This window comes from Colossoma macropomum, unplaced genomic scaffold, assembly GCF_904425465.1.
Source record: "Colossoma macropomum unplaced genomic scaffold, Colossoma_macropomum, whole genome shotgun sequence".
Lineage (NCBI taxonomy): Eukaryota > Metazoa > Chordata > Actinopteri > Characiformes > Serrasalmidae > Colossoma > Colossoma macropomum.
This window is the reverse complement of record NW_023494788.1, coordinates 9,583,927-9,601,025: the sequence shown is the minus strand read 5'-3', so window position 1 is coordinate 9,601,025 and position 17,099 is coordinate 9,583,927. Positions and strand designations below refer to the sequence as shown.

At 38.3% G+C, this 17,099-nt stretch overlaps 1 protein-coding gene across 1 annotated transcript in view; it reads left to right on the top strand.

Moving 5' to 3' along the window:
• The window catches only part of erc1a (ELKS/RAB6-interacting/CAST family member 1a), a 35,094-nt gene that overhangs the window by 5,095 nt on the left and 12,900 nt on the right, over positions 1-17,099 (top strand). The window contains exons 3-12 of the mRNA XM_036568291.1: positions 8,190-8,567; positions 10,094-10,168; positions 11,118-11,273; positions 11,400-11,567; positions 12,585-12,752; positions 12,837-12,974; positions 14,290-14,430; positions 15,840-15,980; positions 16,452-16,645; positions 16,930-16,941. Coding sequence (XP_036424184.1) covers positions 8,190-8,567; positions 10,094-10,168; positions 11,118-11,273; positions 11,400-11,567; positions 12,585-12,752; positions 12,837-12,974; positions 14,290-14,430; positions 15,840-15,980; positions 16,452-16,645; positions 16,930-16,941 — 1,571 coding nt within the window. The remainder of the gene's footprint in view (positions 1-8,189; positions 8,568-10,093; positions 10,169-11,117; positions 11,274-11,399; positions 11,568-12,584; positions 12,753-12,836; positions 12,975-14,289; positions 14,431-15,839; positions 15,981-16,451; positions 16,646-16,929; positions 16,942-17,099) is intronic.

Here is a 17,099-nt window from a genome sequence, read left to right as displayed (position 1 = left end):
TCAAATGTCATAACTTTTTATGAAACTGGTTTTATGTTAGTTTAATTGTTGTATTTAGCCTACAGATAAACCGGTAACGTTGAATAAACATTACCGGCCAGTCTGGGTTATAGCACAACATTAATAAAAAATGGAATAAAAACAAATTTTTTCTGTGGGCCATGGATTGTGGAGATTTTTTAATATGGCCCTTTTAGTAGTTGAGTGTGACACCCCTGCTGTAGAGGATGTTTTAACTTATTTTCACTTAGAAAATCAACAAAACTTGCATTTTGATCAGGGGCACCTAAAATTTTGAATATGACTGTGTGTTTAACAGAAATTTACACTAATGCCTCAACAACTAATTTTCAGTATTTAGTGTGTCCACTCTTTGACTCTATTTGAGCTTTTATTTGTTTATTGAGACTTGCTTTCAGCTTTTCAGAAATCTGCTGTGATATATTTTCCACACGTTTAAAGTTCAGTCTTAGAAGTTTGTTGTGTTTTCTGCTTCTTATGATCTGAGTAATACCATTTACACATTTAAAGTCATCAGTCCATAAAACACCTGATTTTTTCAGATCTGAAGTAAGAGTGGAGCTTGATTTTCTCCTCCCTCTCAAAGATGTAAGGTGTAAGTGCTGTTTATCTGATGGGGACAGTTTTGGTTGTCTACCAGGTCTTGCAGGTGGTTGTGAGTCTCATTTTCTCTGTATCTTTTAATCATTTTTTTATACTCCAATTTTTTTCCACTTAATTTATTTTGACTTTCTCCTTGCTAATGCAAGTGGGTTATCTTCTGTCTAATCTCCTCAGAAATATCTCCTTTAGCATTTTACATGCACATGAGAAAGAAAGTTAAGGCCAGTTAAGCTGAGTTTGGGTGGCTGCCTCTGTGAATGTTAGTGTCTCTTTGAAGAGGAGCATAAAGTCAGTGACTCCCTTGGGAACAGCTTTTGTTGGAGGACACAGCTGTAACTGGTTAGTTTTAAGACTGGAATGATGGAAGAGTTAAAGTGGCTGTATGTGCATGAAAGAGTGGAGAAAGTCAATACTGAAAAAATTGAGATTATACTTAGTGACTGAGGCTTTTGTGTTACACATATGTTTTCTGTTTTTTCCTGAATCTAAAAAAAGGATAACTGCTATGTAATGGCTGTTTTGAATGGAAATTAAGTAAAAGAAAGGGTGGTCTCTAACTTTTGCACAGTACTGTAATAACAGTAAAATGGACAGAATACTGTAGTGGAGCTTCATAAGCCAAAAGCAATTAGTCACAGCTTTGAATCCACTTTATTCCCTTATAAAGTGGATCCTCCTGAAACCTGACAGCTTCATTCAGGTAGATAAATGAATGTGAATGGCTGACCTTTTCTTAGTGTCTGAAGTTTGTCTGGCTGTCAGAAGTTGCTCTTTATTTCTTTACCCCGAGCATGTTTTTAATTCAGCCGACGTCCACCATAATCAGCATTTCAATCAAGTAATCAGATTAAAACATTCAGCAACTGGATTTCTGCATGATGATGAGTGATTTTGTCACAGGAAATCATTTGGATTTGTGATAATGCTTCCCAGAAAAGTCCTTCTGGACTCTTTCCTGTAAAATTCCAGATTCCACAACAACGAGTCATAAACAAAAGTTAGATTTGAGCTGACAGGCCCAGCAATGCTAATCAGCTCAGTATGATTTCATCGATTTGCACATTCCAGCAGATGAAGCTTTATGATCTCTCAGCACTCAGCTCAGCACAGTGAACTATAATACGTTTAATTTGATTCACACAGTTTACAGAACTAAAGATGATTTCATCCACAATTAAGTTCAAAATTCAGCTGCGTTTGTCTTTGTCACATCATGATTCCAGGCAAAGTAATCAGCGCAGAATGCAGAGAACGCTGAAATATCCAGTCAGATCAGTACTTAGTTTACAATTTAGTACTTACTGATCTGATTTACAGCTGAATACATATTTCAAATGTCATAACTTCTTATGAAACTGGTTTTATGTTAGTTTAATTGTTGTATTTAGTGTACAGATAAACCAGTAATGTGCACACAGTTCAGCAAATTAACATTAACTTTTAGTATTAGGTAAATGCTGTAAATGATTTTACGTAGGAACATTTCATATAGCCAGAGTAGCCTAAATTTACCACTTCTCTGCCATATTGTCACATTACCATGTATGATCCTCAATTTACATCTTATTTTTGATGTTTGATGGTCCAGAAAGAACTGAAGGCTAAACTCAGTTTATTAATTATTAGGTGTGCACCAATTCAAGAATCAATAAAAAGGCTGATACATGCATAAAATGTAGATATTAGGACTAGATCCACCACACCACTGAGTAATGTAAGGCTCATTTCTGTGGGGTTAGAAATGCTGTAAAATGAATAAAATGTAACATTTTAGCAAAGTAACCCAGTGTCACAGTACAGTAAATACATCAAACATTAGTTTGAAATATCAGTTAAATGTAAATTAAACCTGTCCAGTGCCAATTTAGGCAATATCTGCTGATGTGATTCTGATAATACCATGCATTCGTACTAATTAGCAAACAACTCTATACATAGAGTAATAAGATACTCATTATGACTAATAAATGGTTGCCTTGTGTAAATATGGCACCCCATATGAAATATTTATTTTTAGCAATTCATCTATATTTGTTAATTTTCATACTATATTCAGTAGTCAGCCAGTCAATGGCAGCCAAAGAAAGTTTAACTTACAAAAAATTCATAATTTCTAAAATGGTAGTCTTAAAAAAGGGATAATTGCAGTCCTACAGTCCGTTTGACTGAGCCACATTGTAAAATACACTAATGATTGCCTCACAATTCTGTATGAATGTGCCAACTCACTAAAAACCATTGTGCTGTAATTGAACTGTTGCTGAGTACAAGGACCACCCAGTGTACTGTACTATACAACAAGGCTATAATATAGCAGGCTAAACAGACTAAAATAGGTTATCATTACTGTCAGTGTTAGCTGTATTTACTGAAGGATTGACTGTAAAAGTGCAAGATAGCAAGAGAATAGTGGACGAGTGTTGGCCCACTGATGGCAAAGCTGGCAGTCCGCTGGCTTCTTGCTCAGCGTTTCTGGGCGGCCCAAATGTGTTAGACAAAATGACACTTTTCAGCACTCATTTTTCACTTACAGTCCAATTTACTTATTTTTTTTTTATTTTGTATCAAGGACAAGAATAGGGATGGTCCTGCAGTGGACCAGCAGCGGCATACAGTCAACGGGGTCCTGATCTTATCAAGCCAGTGGGCCTATATATGCTTGCTAACTGCTGAGAGAAGACCATTAGAACTATTCGGATTAAAACTTAATGTTTTTTCTTCCTAATGGGAATTGGCTTAATGCTTGCAATTAGAGACCACAGGATTCCTGTGGATTCTATTAGAAAACCATTAAATGCACCTGAAATCAGTCACAGCTCACCTGTGAAACCATTAAGATCCTTTACATCGTGATATTTACCCATCAAGAAAAGCCAAAACACATGAAACCACCAGGAAGCAACAGAAACACTTAATGTTTTCTATTTTTTTAGCAGACAAGAAGTAAAAAAATGTTACTTGAATGTCTTACATTCTTCAAATGTTCATGTTTATGGTAAATCTGCCTTAACCAGTATTAAACCCTGTGTGGGAAAACAAATGTGCAGCACTGTTAGCTTTGATGCTATCACAGTACAGGGAATCGCATTGGGGCACTAGCATTTAACATGCAGTGGTAGTTTGGTGCGCAAAGACTGCTTGTAGGTTTCTGCATTAAACAAAACTGTATTATGATATTTCATTATTATATGATACAAAAATGAAATGAAATGACTGCAAGTTGTTGTCCTCCTTCAGCGATCCACTGTTGCTTGGCAACATTAGCATAGACAGAAACAAACTAGGTGGAAGAATAGTTTATTGCGAGTATTATTGCGTACAGTGATTTTATCACAGGGTTTTATGCCTGAGAACACATCTTACCTATGACTAAATCACCACACCCTCTCATGACTTATTGCTAAATTACATGAGATTTGATTAGACATGAAACTTATAATTAATCACAGATTGTTTGGCTTGTTAAAGGGGGCTGCTGGATGTTCTGATGAACTCATTTCAACTTTTAAACTCGTTTTCTCCATTAGTGACCTGTTTTTATAGTTCCGATACAGACACTTTATGTTATTGTCAGAGATATGAGCAGTATTTCACTTCATTTCCCAGACATTCTGTTTAGGTGATCATCTCAGTTGTTTTGAATCCTCAGACCATTGCTTGAAAAAAGTGCCAAATCTACTGAGGGGGAGGGAAGCTGACTTGGAGTCAAACTCTGCGAAAAGCTGTCCTCCGCTGTGAAATGACGGTAATGGGCCTGTCCTAAAATGGCCATTTTTGCTCCTGCTGAGTTTCACTTGCTGATGAGCTGATGCTTGAAGAGCTGCCTACACAACAGTGAGTGAATCTGTCTTAATGTCTCAGTGAGCAATGCATCTTTGCACTTCTTTCCCGCTAATTGAAGATGGCCGTTTGCAGATTTCTTAGCAGTTCTTCCTGAACGCCTGTCGGGTTAATTACCCTCCCTGTCAGATGGGGTTTTTTTGTGGCTGTGGTGTTGCCATAATCCCCCCTCCCCTTCACTACAGTATACAGACCCCTCTCATTTTAGTGATTAGCCTCAAACTGTGATTCACAGCAACATGGCTGTCTTGTCCCATACACAGATGAAGGGGTGTAGCGCAGCAAGCTAATGATGGCTGTGTAAATCAGTGTAATAGGTATTGTCATGCTACTCATGCTGTTGTGGTTAAAATTACACAGAAATGTTCGGAGACATTATATGCGAGCATTGATTAGTAGCACGTGGTATGTGGTAACACTTGGCAAATGGCAGCGTGCTTATTTAAGCTTAATTAGACCTTACAGTCCAATATCCTGCAACTGAGTGAGTATGTGATTAAGTAATTGCTTAATAACTGCTGTTCACTTTCGGTTTAGCCGATGAGAATGCAGGATGGAGCAGGTTATATTAAAAATAAAGCAGACAAATGTCAGCCAGTTTGGTGACACACAATGTGACCAGGTGTATTATTTCTGCACACACAGCCTACGTGCATGTCAAGCAAATGATGACACTACCCAGTTATATTTATAATGGGGTATATGTGTCTGTGGAAGATAGCTCAGCTAGAGCTGGCACTATGGATTGTATTAGTAATTCATATATATTATATATTAGTTAATGAATAATCTACAGATTATTTTGCCAATTAATTGATTCAAGTTTTTTTTTTTAAAGGCCAGAGTACATAAATGGACTCAAAGAGGAATTCCACCAATTTTCATATATTTTGCTTAATTAAATCATAAAGATTTAAACAAAGTAATACAGAGCGCTTTGATGTGAAATGCTTTGTTATACAGAAATTAGTTGAGCCAGAATTGTTCGCAGTGGGGGGTGATGGGAACAACATGTCTGAAGAGTTTAATGCCTCTAAAAGCTCTCTCACAGAAAGCAATTTCTTGAAATGGTTACAGATACACTGCCTGATGCCTAAGATAATGTTTCATGGAAATTTTGAGAGAATATTTAGGCCAAAAATGTATTTTTAAAATCTATTTATGGCAGAGAGGTACATGCAGGATGTTATAAACAAAGTAGTCCTATAATAAAAACATTTTTCTCCAGATTTACTGGTATTTTACTGTTATTAACATTATATATAAAAACTCTGTAGATACGTGTAGGTTTACTACTATATTTGTGTTGTAGAGATTGTGACCCCTGGTTCCTCCCTACAGTGCACCATTTAACATCAAACCAAAATTGATGGAATTCCTCTTTAATCGAATAATAACAAACCACACATAGCCTCTATGCTGCACCACAAAGCCTCTAAAAAGACCATGTTAAAAACACGATGGTCCTTATTCTTCAAAGTTCAATCAAGTCTGATCATAAAATGTCAGGACCATAATGGGGCTTGTTTTCAGACTGGAAGTTACATGACACAGACCAGCCCATCCTAAACTGTATCTTTATTCTCCTGCTACACACACACACACAACATTGCCTTAAGGTCCTGTCAGCATTTCTTACTGCCCACCTGCTCAGATATGTCCTCATCCTCCTCACTCATCCTCCTTAAGTGGTGTTTTTTGTACCACTTGAGGTGGGGGGGCTGCTGGTTTAACCCCTAAATTACTACAGATATACCATTGGACCCACTCCAGCGTTGCTGACAGTATTGTTATTCTTCAGTTTCACCTTTGGCGTATCTGTACAGTCAAACTCATGTCTGGTTGGAGTGTGTGTAAATTTGAGCATAATAGTTTTACATTGCAAAAAAATCTGGTTTGTGGTTAACTAACCAAAACTATTATTAGGATCATCATTATCACCAATAATAAGAATGAAAATAGAAAATAACAGTAATACTAATTATTTATGGACATCGTATCCAGTACAAAACTGGACAAATTTAAACTATTCCATGTATCCATTAAAGACATATTACACTGTGCTTTTGTTTTATACTCCTAGCATTGCCTTTTTATATATATATATATATATATATATATATATATATATATATATATATATATATATATATGAATCACTTCCAATCCATCAAGAACCTAAATTCTACTCGATGAAGTAATTGAGTTTAATCATTTATTCAAGGCAGCCATGCTAATCATACATTAAGGGATCTTTATATTATTACTCCAAGGTTTATCTTATAAACTGACCTGTTCTCAGCAGCCTGGCCGTGTAGATTAGGATGAAATAAGTATTCTCCAGCATGTGTAAATAAAGCAGGGTTTCCAGATGGCCCACATGGGGGCTCCATCCTCCCTCCTCTCCGCCTCACTACACTACAGACATCCTGCATCTGGCACTGCCACCTACGCCTGCCTGCCTTGTGGGAACACACAATTCTCAAATGTTTCTCTATTCAGACCAGAAGAGAAGAAGAGATATCAAACATGGAGAAAGATAAACACATCATAGATTCTCAGTGTATATAATATACGGCTGAGGGATGTCTATGTCAGAAAACTTATTGTTAGAAATGTTTTGGCGAAAAAAATTCAACTCACATAATTTTCCACCTAGGTTAGATGGATAGTTAGTGGATCAGCCAAGACGTCCTTGGTGTATAAATTTTGCTTTCTTAGTTTAGCACTGGAGCTACAAGGCTATTATTGGTAACAAACACTAGAACTCAATAGTCACCCAAATCATTTCTTAAATACATGCAAATAAAAATTACTTTGAACCTGCTCAAACTGCATCCAGCTCTTCAGTGAGGTCACACAGACTTGTCGGTGTAGTTTAGGACGCATTGTGATTTACTGTGAACAATAAAGATGAACAAAACATCACCATGTAGCTGAACACAGCAGGCAGCCATTTTAGACAACAGGGGTGTTGTGTGGAATGTTTTGTAGGTACATGAATGATTATGTGTATGATTTTTGTTGTTTCTATTTATAAATGACTGTTAATATGAACTTTCAAACTGAAAATATATGAAAATGTTTCCAAATAGAAACAACAGACATCACAAAAGTAATCTAGCATCGATATGCCTGCGTGAGAACAACAACAGAAATAAGTTTGATATCTTTTAATGTACAGTGTTTGTCAGCAACATTAGCTTTGTAGTTCCAGTCCAAAACTAAAGAAGCAAAATTTGGACACCAGACTTGTCTTGGCTGACCAACTAAAATCTGAAAGTGCAAATAAAAAGTGTAAACGAAGTGACCAATACTGCCAGCTTAGCAGCCTTTAGATCATGTCATCAAAGTCTTCATGAAATTGCAGTTGTATCAAAGCTGGTTGTTACATTACATTGAGTTTAACTGTTGTTCTCATTTTGGTTCTTCATAACATTTAAACAGATGTTTTTGCTGCTTCATCAGAGGAATTTCTGCAAATGACAATAAACGAGTGGAACCTTAAAATAGGCTGATTTTTCCAGCCAAACACTATATTAATTGGGCCCTGTTTTTGCCCTGGCTAACATTAACCAAATATAGGGACAGTACACTTTTAGGCTTTGATCGTGGTGGCACAGCAGCCACCAACTAGGACTGAATCCCTGTACTCTTCAGTAACTGACCCTTGCTCTAACCCCTTTTTTCGTTTACAATCTCTCTTCCTGTTTTGTCCACAACAGCACCTGCAGACCACCGTGCAGGCCTTGCAGGCCGAGCTGCGCATCCAGCGGGATCTGAACCAGCTGCTGCAGCCACCCGGTGAGCCTCTGGCATGTGAGCCGGGTGAGGAGCACGAGCGGCAAGCGCGGGAGCTCTTCCTGCTGCGCCGCACACTGGAGGAGATGGAGCTGCGGTTGGAGACCCAGCGGCAGACACTGGCTGCCCGTGATGACTCCGTCAAGAAGCTGCTGGAGATGTTGCACAGCAAAGGACCGTCGACCAAGTCCAGCGAGGAGGACCATGAGCTCACCTGCCGCCTGGCTGACGCAGAGATGCATGCACATCACCTGGAGAACATGCTGGAGCAGCGCGATAAGGAAATAGTGGCTTTGCGTGAGGTCAGTGTCCCATAAATTCCTGTTAGTACTGGATGAATCCACTTGGAAAGCCAAGAGAAGTTCTGGATCTGCAGTTTGATGATGGCCCCGTACATCTTGTGTAATATGCATAATGTGTAATATGTAAAGGGGCATTCAGGCCGAAAACTAGATATTAAGGTTATTTGTTGTGTTCTGCAGTTTTCTGTAGCAGAGCCTCATAACCCTAATCCTCTTTGGTTTGACAGAACTTACAATTTTGCATCGTTTTCATTCATCTCTGTTCTCATACCCAGCATGCATTATGCAAATACATCATAAAACCATTGGAAATCACTGTGGTGTCAACCAATCCTTACTGTTAGCCTAGCCACTGATCTGTTGGATAATAAATACAACCAAGCTAGTATTAGGGTAACTCTTAGCTCAGTTGTAGAACAAAATCTTAAAGAAAACAGCAGTTCTGTCTTTATTCAGCACATAATTGACACCAGAGAGATGTTTTTTAGCCTCTTAGCCAGAGAAAAGAAGCTAAACTGAGATAAACTATTTAGATAGCCAGGTAACTTTTAGTTTGTTGTCCGTTCCAGAAATCTATTTTCCATTGTAATGATGATTTGAAGACAGTTACCATAGTTAAATGTCTGTAATAAGATTCTGGTTTCTGCATTCACAAGCTAATGGAAAAAAAAGAACACTTCAGAACAGCCTATCCTCAAAAATACATCCCAAAGTTTTTAAAGGTTCCTCCCACCTTCAAGATACATCATCAATAGAGAGTTTTGCTAGTCTTTTAACTGGAAGATCTTGCTCTAAAGACTCTCATTCTGTAAGCAAACGTGTTTATAACAGATGTAGTGATGGTTACATTTTTCATTTTGGTCTAAGTGTCCCTTTAAATAAAGACTGGTAACGTTATAGGAAAATAATGAAGAAATAAATGAGGGTAGTAAATAATAATTAACTATTATACTCAGTTCAGATTTTTCCCACGACTTTTGTCTTTTGCTATCAAAAAAATGAAATCAGCTTGCAAATAATCTCTCTTTTTATGGTAAGTATCTAGCTAACAATGCTCCTTTCATAATAATGTTTTAAAAATTTGACTCTATTGTAACTTAAGTAACTAGTTGGCTTGCAAAATCTACCCCTAACCCCTTGGGGGCACAAATCCAAAACCACTGCATGTCCTGAAAGGCTAGCACGCATGTTCACATCCTCATGCCAATGTGTGAAATTTCTGAATGATTATGAACCTAAAAATAGGCTAAAATAAACATAACAAAGCTTAAGATCACATCCTCTTCATATAAAACATATGATCCCTGTTATTCCATGAAACAACAAATAAATGCGCACTAGATTGCAGGGGATATTGTTTGCTCTTACAATGCTTCGTGCTGTTCATGACTCTAGCTGAGCAATAGAGTGCCAAGCCAAATCTGAAGCACAGGCACAGTTTCCCCTGAAGGTTTGATGACACATCTGAAAGCTCTATTTCTGGCTGTGGTGTGAACAAAGTGCCAAGCATGTGCCTCTTATTCCAGGAGCTGCATCGCCACCTTGAAGGGACGCCAGAGTCTACAAAAACCAAAGCTCTGCAAACCGTCATAGAGATGAAGGTACCACAGTATGCCAGGAGCATATGCCTGCTTTACGCAACATTACCTAGAGATGAATCAGTTTGTTCAATTACTGTTTTTTAGATAAGACTTGTTTTAGTTGAATTAAAGGTATCAGAAGGTTGTCAGAAATTTTTGGATTGGTTTGATTGTTCGTAAACTATATATAAACAATATTTACAGTATCACATCCAAACTTATATTTATAGGTTTAGATATGCATTTATTGTCCACTTCAATAGAAACGCCTTGACCACTCGGTTGGATATTTTGGGTGGTGGTCCACTCTCAACTTAACAGTGACACTGACGTGTATACAAACCCAGTAACATGGCTGTGCCTGATACACACATACCAGCACCTCACACACTACCTCACACACTACCATGTCAGTGGTACCCATACCCAGTATGCATTGTGCAAATACATCATATAACCATTGGAAATCCCTGTGGTGTCAACCGGTCATGACCGCTAGTCTAGCCACTGATCTGTAGGCAAAATGGATTCAAGCAGCAATTTTTAGCTTTTCAGGCAGAGAAAAGAATCAAAACTGAGAAATATTTTGATAGCCAGGTAGCTACCCGGCTAACTTTAGCTTTTAGCTTGTTGCCCTCCTCATCTGACAAGTCATTTCTGTTGTTTACGTAATTCATTTCCCATTGTAATGATGATTTGAACACAGTTACCACAGTTAAAACAGCTCTTCTGTGTTTATTCAGCAAAAAATGGACATCAGAAACAAGTATTTAACCTTTCAGTCTAACAAAGTGTAACTTGATGCTGTAACGTTAAGAGGGCGAACAAATAAGACTAATCATGTGTATTATGTATATGATAGTCATCAGCTAAAATTTCATGATTAAGACTGGCCCTGTACAGAAAATGTGATATTAATGTCCATCCTCCAAAGGTGGACATGCAATGAGGCTTTTGTTTGTGTCCACAGGATTCCCAGATCAACTCTCTGGAGCGGGGCCTGAGGGAGCTGGAGGATCAGGTCATGATGCTGCGCTCCAGTAGCATGCTCAGCTGCGAGGAGCGACAAGAGGAGGTCAAGCAAATGGAGGTGTACCGCAACCACACCAAGTTCATGAAGAACAAGGTAGTGCATAGCTCCTGTCTTACAGCTGAAATCTGACAGCAACTCTACATAACATTTCACCTCTGTGCAACATCTGTAGAGAATGTTTGAGTGGTGGGTATGAATTTGAACCTTTCCCTGATTCAGATGGACCAGGTGAAGCAGGATCTGTCCAGGAAGGACACTCAACTCCTCGGCCTGCAGACCAAACTGGAGACCCTGACCAACCAGTTCTCTGATAGCAAGCAGCACATTGAGGTGCTCAAAGAGTCCTTGACTGCCAAAGAGCAGCGTGCTGCCATCTTACAGACCGAGGTAAAAACCTGCTCAAATGCATGTTCAAAAGTCAAGTGTTCCATCAGACAGACAACTTCACAGGCATGTAAAAATGCATTGATGTATCATAATGAATCAGTCTGAAGGAGGCGGTTCAACTGCATCATATTAGGAATGTTAGAATTTATTCGATTTTTTTCCTATTGAGTATTCAGTATAATAAGAATAATCAAATCAAACTTGAGATTTCGTAATGTATTGAATTGTTTCCATAAGAATTGTATTCAGATTGGATCGTTGGAGGTCATAGATTCACACCCCTTTTTACTCACATTGTTTTTTCTCTAACACTTCATTTGAAGGCTACCTACATAGAGACTTCTTAACACACTTATAAGTTTTGAATAAAATACTTGCAAACAGTTTATGCCAATAATCATAAGATGATCTAAGATGCTTTATGAAGTGAGTAATATTGTATTGATATAAGGGACCTTTAACTAAAGTGATGGACATTTGTTCCACTAATAAGCATCATTCCCAAGTAAAGTGAAGCAGAGGCCTTGTTAACAGGTCCATATATCAGTTCTATAGAACTATCAGTTCTATCGAACTTTATACATATTCCCATACAAAACCTCTTAACTAGCACAGCAAAAAGTAGAAAAAGTAGCCTAATGGTAGGAGAGGTGAGCCAACAACCATAAAGTTATTGGTTCAAATCCCAGGACTGGCTGGATGTTCCAAGTTGTGCCCTTGGGCAAGGCACTTAACCCACCACTGCCCCAGACTGGGCATAGTTAGGCAGCAAAATGACAAATTTCCCCATAAGACCAATAAAGTATAGTACGCGTATTACTTTTATTCTTTGGTACTGTTAAGGAGGCTTGTGTGGCTGCAGACATGAAAAACAGGGTTAGTTCATGTTTACAGCCACACATTCAGTGTTATTCAGTGCTCATGCAGGTGTCATTAAGTCCCTGTGCAGGTAACCTTAAAATAAAATGGGACTGTTTTTTTGACTTCTTTGGTTTAATGAACAAATTCACTTCTCAGGTGGATGCGCTGAGGTTGCGTCTTGAGGAGAAGGAGACACTGCTGAACAAAAAGAGCAAGCAGATCCAGGACATGTCCGAGGAGAAAAGCACACTCAACGGAGAGATCCATGACCTCAAGGACATGCTAGACGTCAAAGAGCGCAAAATCAATGTTCTACAAAAAAAGGTTAGGAATTTCAGTGTAGCCTGCGTAATTGCTAAGTCCTTTTTTGCATTTTATGTGAATGGGATTTTGTATGTGGTTCTCCAGATTGAGAACCTCCAGGAGCAGCTGAGGGACAAAGAAAAGCAGATGGGCAGCCTGAGAGAAAGAGTGAAGTCTCTGCAGACAGACACCTCCAACACAGATACAGTCCTCACCACTCTGGAGGACTCACTGGCTGAGAAGGTAAGATCTGCGACCAGAGAGCTGGTCATGAAGCCAGTGCTATTGGGTCGATATCAACAGAAAATGCTGGATCAGATATCGGAGGGGAAAAAGGAATGAACATGATCCAGACCTGTAACCAATCCAGCCTGAAAGAGCTGACACTCACACTGTGTGATGTGACATTGTTATTTGTATATATCTTTCTGGGGGCCTACTTTTAAATGACCATATCTTAAATAAAGTATCAGCCAATACTTAAGGTTTCAGTATTGGTTTAGTAAAGGAAAAGCAGTATCGTTAGGGCTATCACTATCAAGACATTTTAGCTGGTGAGTAATTGTTGTACAAATAATTACAGTGACTGATTTTATTGTCTTTTCTTTGCATTATATACATCTTAAAGTACAAATCGAAAGTGGCCACATTGGCTTATTAGCCGTCTTGCTTCGTTTGTTTACTAGGTAGCTTGTAGTACTGTTCAATTGGTAGACTACACTCACACAAATGTCTCAGTTACACAGAATCAGGTGTATTCAAGCAAAACTTTGTATTTTTTCTTGAGAGTGAAAATATAAGCACACAAAACCTCATTTTGTTAGCATTCCTACTGAAAACTTGAGAATTAACTACAAAGCTAAATAAACAGACATTACTAGCACTGCCTTCTAAACACGTTAGAGCGCCAAGTTAGAATTTAGAAATTCTTTGCTCCATGATGTGTCGCAGTAAAAACACTTACTGCTTCGCTTCAACCCAGCGCACCCACACATTGTTTGTTGCATTTTAATATTATTGTGAAATCTAAAGTGGAAAATGATTGCGGTCAGTTTAAATAATTGCAATCATCTCAAATAATTGTGATTAGGAGATTATATAATAATTGTGACAGGGCTAAGTATTGTACCTCTAGTCTCGTTTGATGCAGAAGTATTTTTGTACACTACACAACCTATAGAAGTTATCTTAAAGAACTGCTTTATAAGACAGCTTTTCACACTAAAACACAAAACAATTAGGTTTGGGATGATATGATATGGGAAAATGTCTGCTCATATTTCATATAGCCGGTATCATTGTGTATCCCTAAATTAGTTCCTGCCTTAAATTAAACAGATGCCAATAATTTTAATTAAATAGTTGTTTACTAGCTGATGCAGTATCCTAAACTCAAGTAAACAGCAGAAACTTGTGCTGTTTTAAAAAATATGAATATTAAACAAGTTATAAAATAAGCCACTTGTCAGTCAGGCCCTTGTACGATGCCCCCTAAATTACAGAAGTCACCAGTAAGCCAGTCCAAACTTCACCTCAGTCTGTCTGCCATCTGTTACAGGAGCGCATCATCGAGCGTCTGAAAGAGCAGCGTGACCGGGAGGAGAGGGAGAGGGCTGAGGAGCTGGACAGCAGCAAGAAGGAGCTAAAAGAGCTGAAGGAGAAAGTGAGCTTACTGCAGGGAGACCTCTCAGAGCGAGAGGTGAGCATTACTTACTATAGACACAGATTAAGCCTAGATAGTCTCAGACTAAAACAGTAATTAGGCAGCCATGAAAATGATTTAAAACTATTTAATTTGGCAGTAAATGTGTTTTTGCCTGTTAAACACTAGATAACATTGGAATAAATACAAGTAAACATGAATACTAGTAATGTAAGTGTTCTGTTTTTAATAATAATTTAGTAATAACGAAAGTCAGGAACCAAATAATGTTGCAGCTGCTCTCCAGTAGCGCTTAATATAATGAGGGATTGGTCACAATGTATTATTTGTTTATTTGTATGTATTCTATTGCTGAACAATTCAGCGTTTAATACCTGTGTATTAGCTTTAAATATCATTTACTTAGAAGAAACGTCTACTGTTTTGTTTGCTCAGTCAGGATGGAAAATCCTTAAATTACTGGTGAAACTGTTTTGTGGTACCTCATACATTTTGAGGAGATTGCACATGCAGTGACACTGTAAGGAAAGCAGTCATGCTATTACAAATAGACTGAGTGCAGTTGTGGCATGTACCTGCCAAGGCATGCTGACATGCAGATATCAGAAATGATGGAACAGCCGAGCTTGTCCAAACAGATTAGCCATGATGGCTAACGTAAAGTGTCATGCTTCTTGAATGCACATTTGATTGGCATTTGAGATGAAGGGGCAAATCTACTAATGTTCCGCACTGTCACACACCCTGTTTCGGTGTCAAAAAGCGGCTGTTGTGATTTACTATATTGGTGCGAAAGCCCTTTAGTGACCGTAATAAGATCAAAGAGCAGTTGCTGCCGTTTTGTGCTTTTGCCACATTGCGTGTGTTTAAACACAAGAGTGTTTAGGGAGGCCGATTATTATAATGAACCACCCATAATTATCAAGGCTGATGGAAAATGGAAGCCTGTTTTTTCCAGGTGAAAAAAGGTCGTTTGTTGTTTTTTTCCACTTTTCTGGCAGCAATTTGTCAAATTTTGACCTGCGTTTGACCTCTCATAAATGAGTTATTATTTTGATACGATAAGTCATTATTTTGAAATGAAAAGGCAAACTTTCTACATAATAACTAATACAGACAAATTGTTGCCAGAAACAGAGAGCAAAGAAAATTATGAACATTTTTTTAAGGACATGAAAAGAAAAGGGGTTTATTGTGCTGATCATATGTTAATTATATATGTAATATTTGTAGAAAAGTTCTTAGTAGATGATTGGCTCTCCCCGCCGGTGCAAATTGTCTGTACACGTTGCCTTGTTTAGTAATCTGCCATTATATGACACATTTAATAGAGATTCTCCACTGCAGCTCCTTTTTAGCCTAAGACTAGGCTATATTGGTATTAAAACTTGACTTTGAGTCTCAGTTCAATTTATTTGTGCTATGAATGTTTGCTGTTATTTCAGACTTCTCTGCTGGACCTCAAAGAGCATGCGTCATCCTTAGCCTCGTCTGGGCTAAAGAAAGACTCCAAACTGAAAACCCTGGAGATTGCCCTTGAGCAAAGGAGGGAAGAGTGCTCTAAACTGGAAAACCAGCTGAAGAGGGTGAGAGAGAGATTGATTAGGTGGTTGCTGTTGCAATATGTTTAGCTATAGAGGAATTAGAAGAACATAAGGAAATGTTAAGGAAAGATTCATGAAAGTTATTACAAAGTCATTCAGCGTGGTTTGATGTTCTATAGAAACTTACTGAATTGTTCACAGTGGGGGTGATAGGAACCAGGCATCTGAAGAGTTTAATGTCTCTAAATACTATCTCATTTAAAGTTATTACATGAAATGGTTATGAATATTCTGCCTGATGCCTGAGACATTATTTTATGGTAGTTTTGAAATAAGATTTCAGGCTAAAACATATTTTTTCAGTCTATTCAAGGAGGAAAGGCATATGCAAAACACTAAAATTAATCAAGGCAAAGTAGTCCCCACAGAAAACGTATTTATACATTCAAAATGTATTCATGCATGTGGGTTTGTGTGTAATTGAGTGCTATTAATACCTAACTGACCATTCAGGCCCAAAATGCAGCCGTGGAAGCGCAGGCCAACTCGGAGCTCTCGGAGCGCATTGCCTCGCTGGAGGCTGATGTGGCCAGGCACAGAGAGGAGTCTGGAAAGGCCCAGGCTGAAGTGGATCGCCTGCTAGACATCCTGCGCCAGATGGAGAATGAGAAGAATGATAAGGACAGGAAAATCAATGAGCTCGAGAGGTCAGCTGTCTCAGAGTCTGATTCCATTCAGCTCGTGTTGACATTCATGTTAAATGTCACCGTCAAAACATTTTCATACCTTCGTCTGCTTTAACTATGGTGTGAAAGCGTCATTGTCAGAAACGTTATCTGTCTTTTTCGTTGAATGGTGTTGCTGTTTTGACCAGCCCCCTTGTGAGTTTGGTTGAAAACCACTTTTAAGTTTCTGCTCTCGCTGAGTGGCATTTGAATTTCTGCTTTTGTCTCCCTTCTTTTCACTTTTTCACCTGAAATTCTGCACCTAGTGTGGCTTCCAGGTTAGTAGACACAGTACTTGTACATTTTAACAGCTTGTATTGATTGCACAGGGATAGTATTCCTGCATTGAATTCTACTTACAGATAACATGCTTGTAGAAAGAATAGATCCTGGATTGGGACACTTGACTTTCAAAATGTCTTGTTTTTCGTTGCAA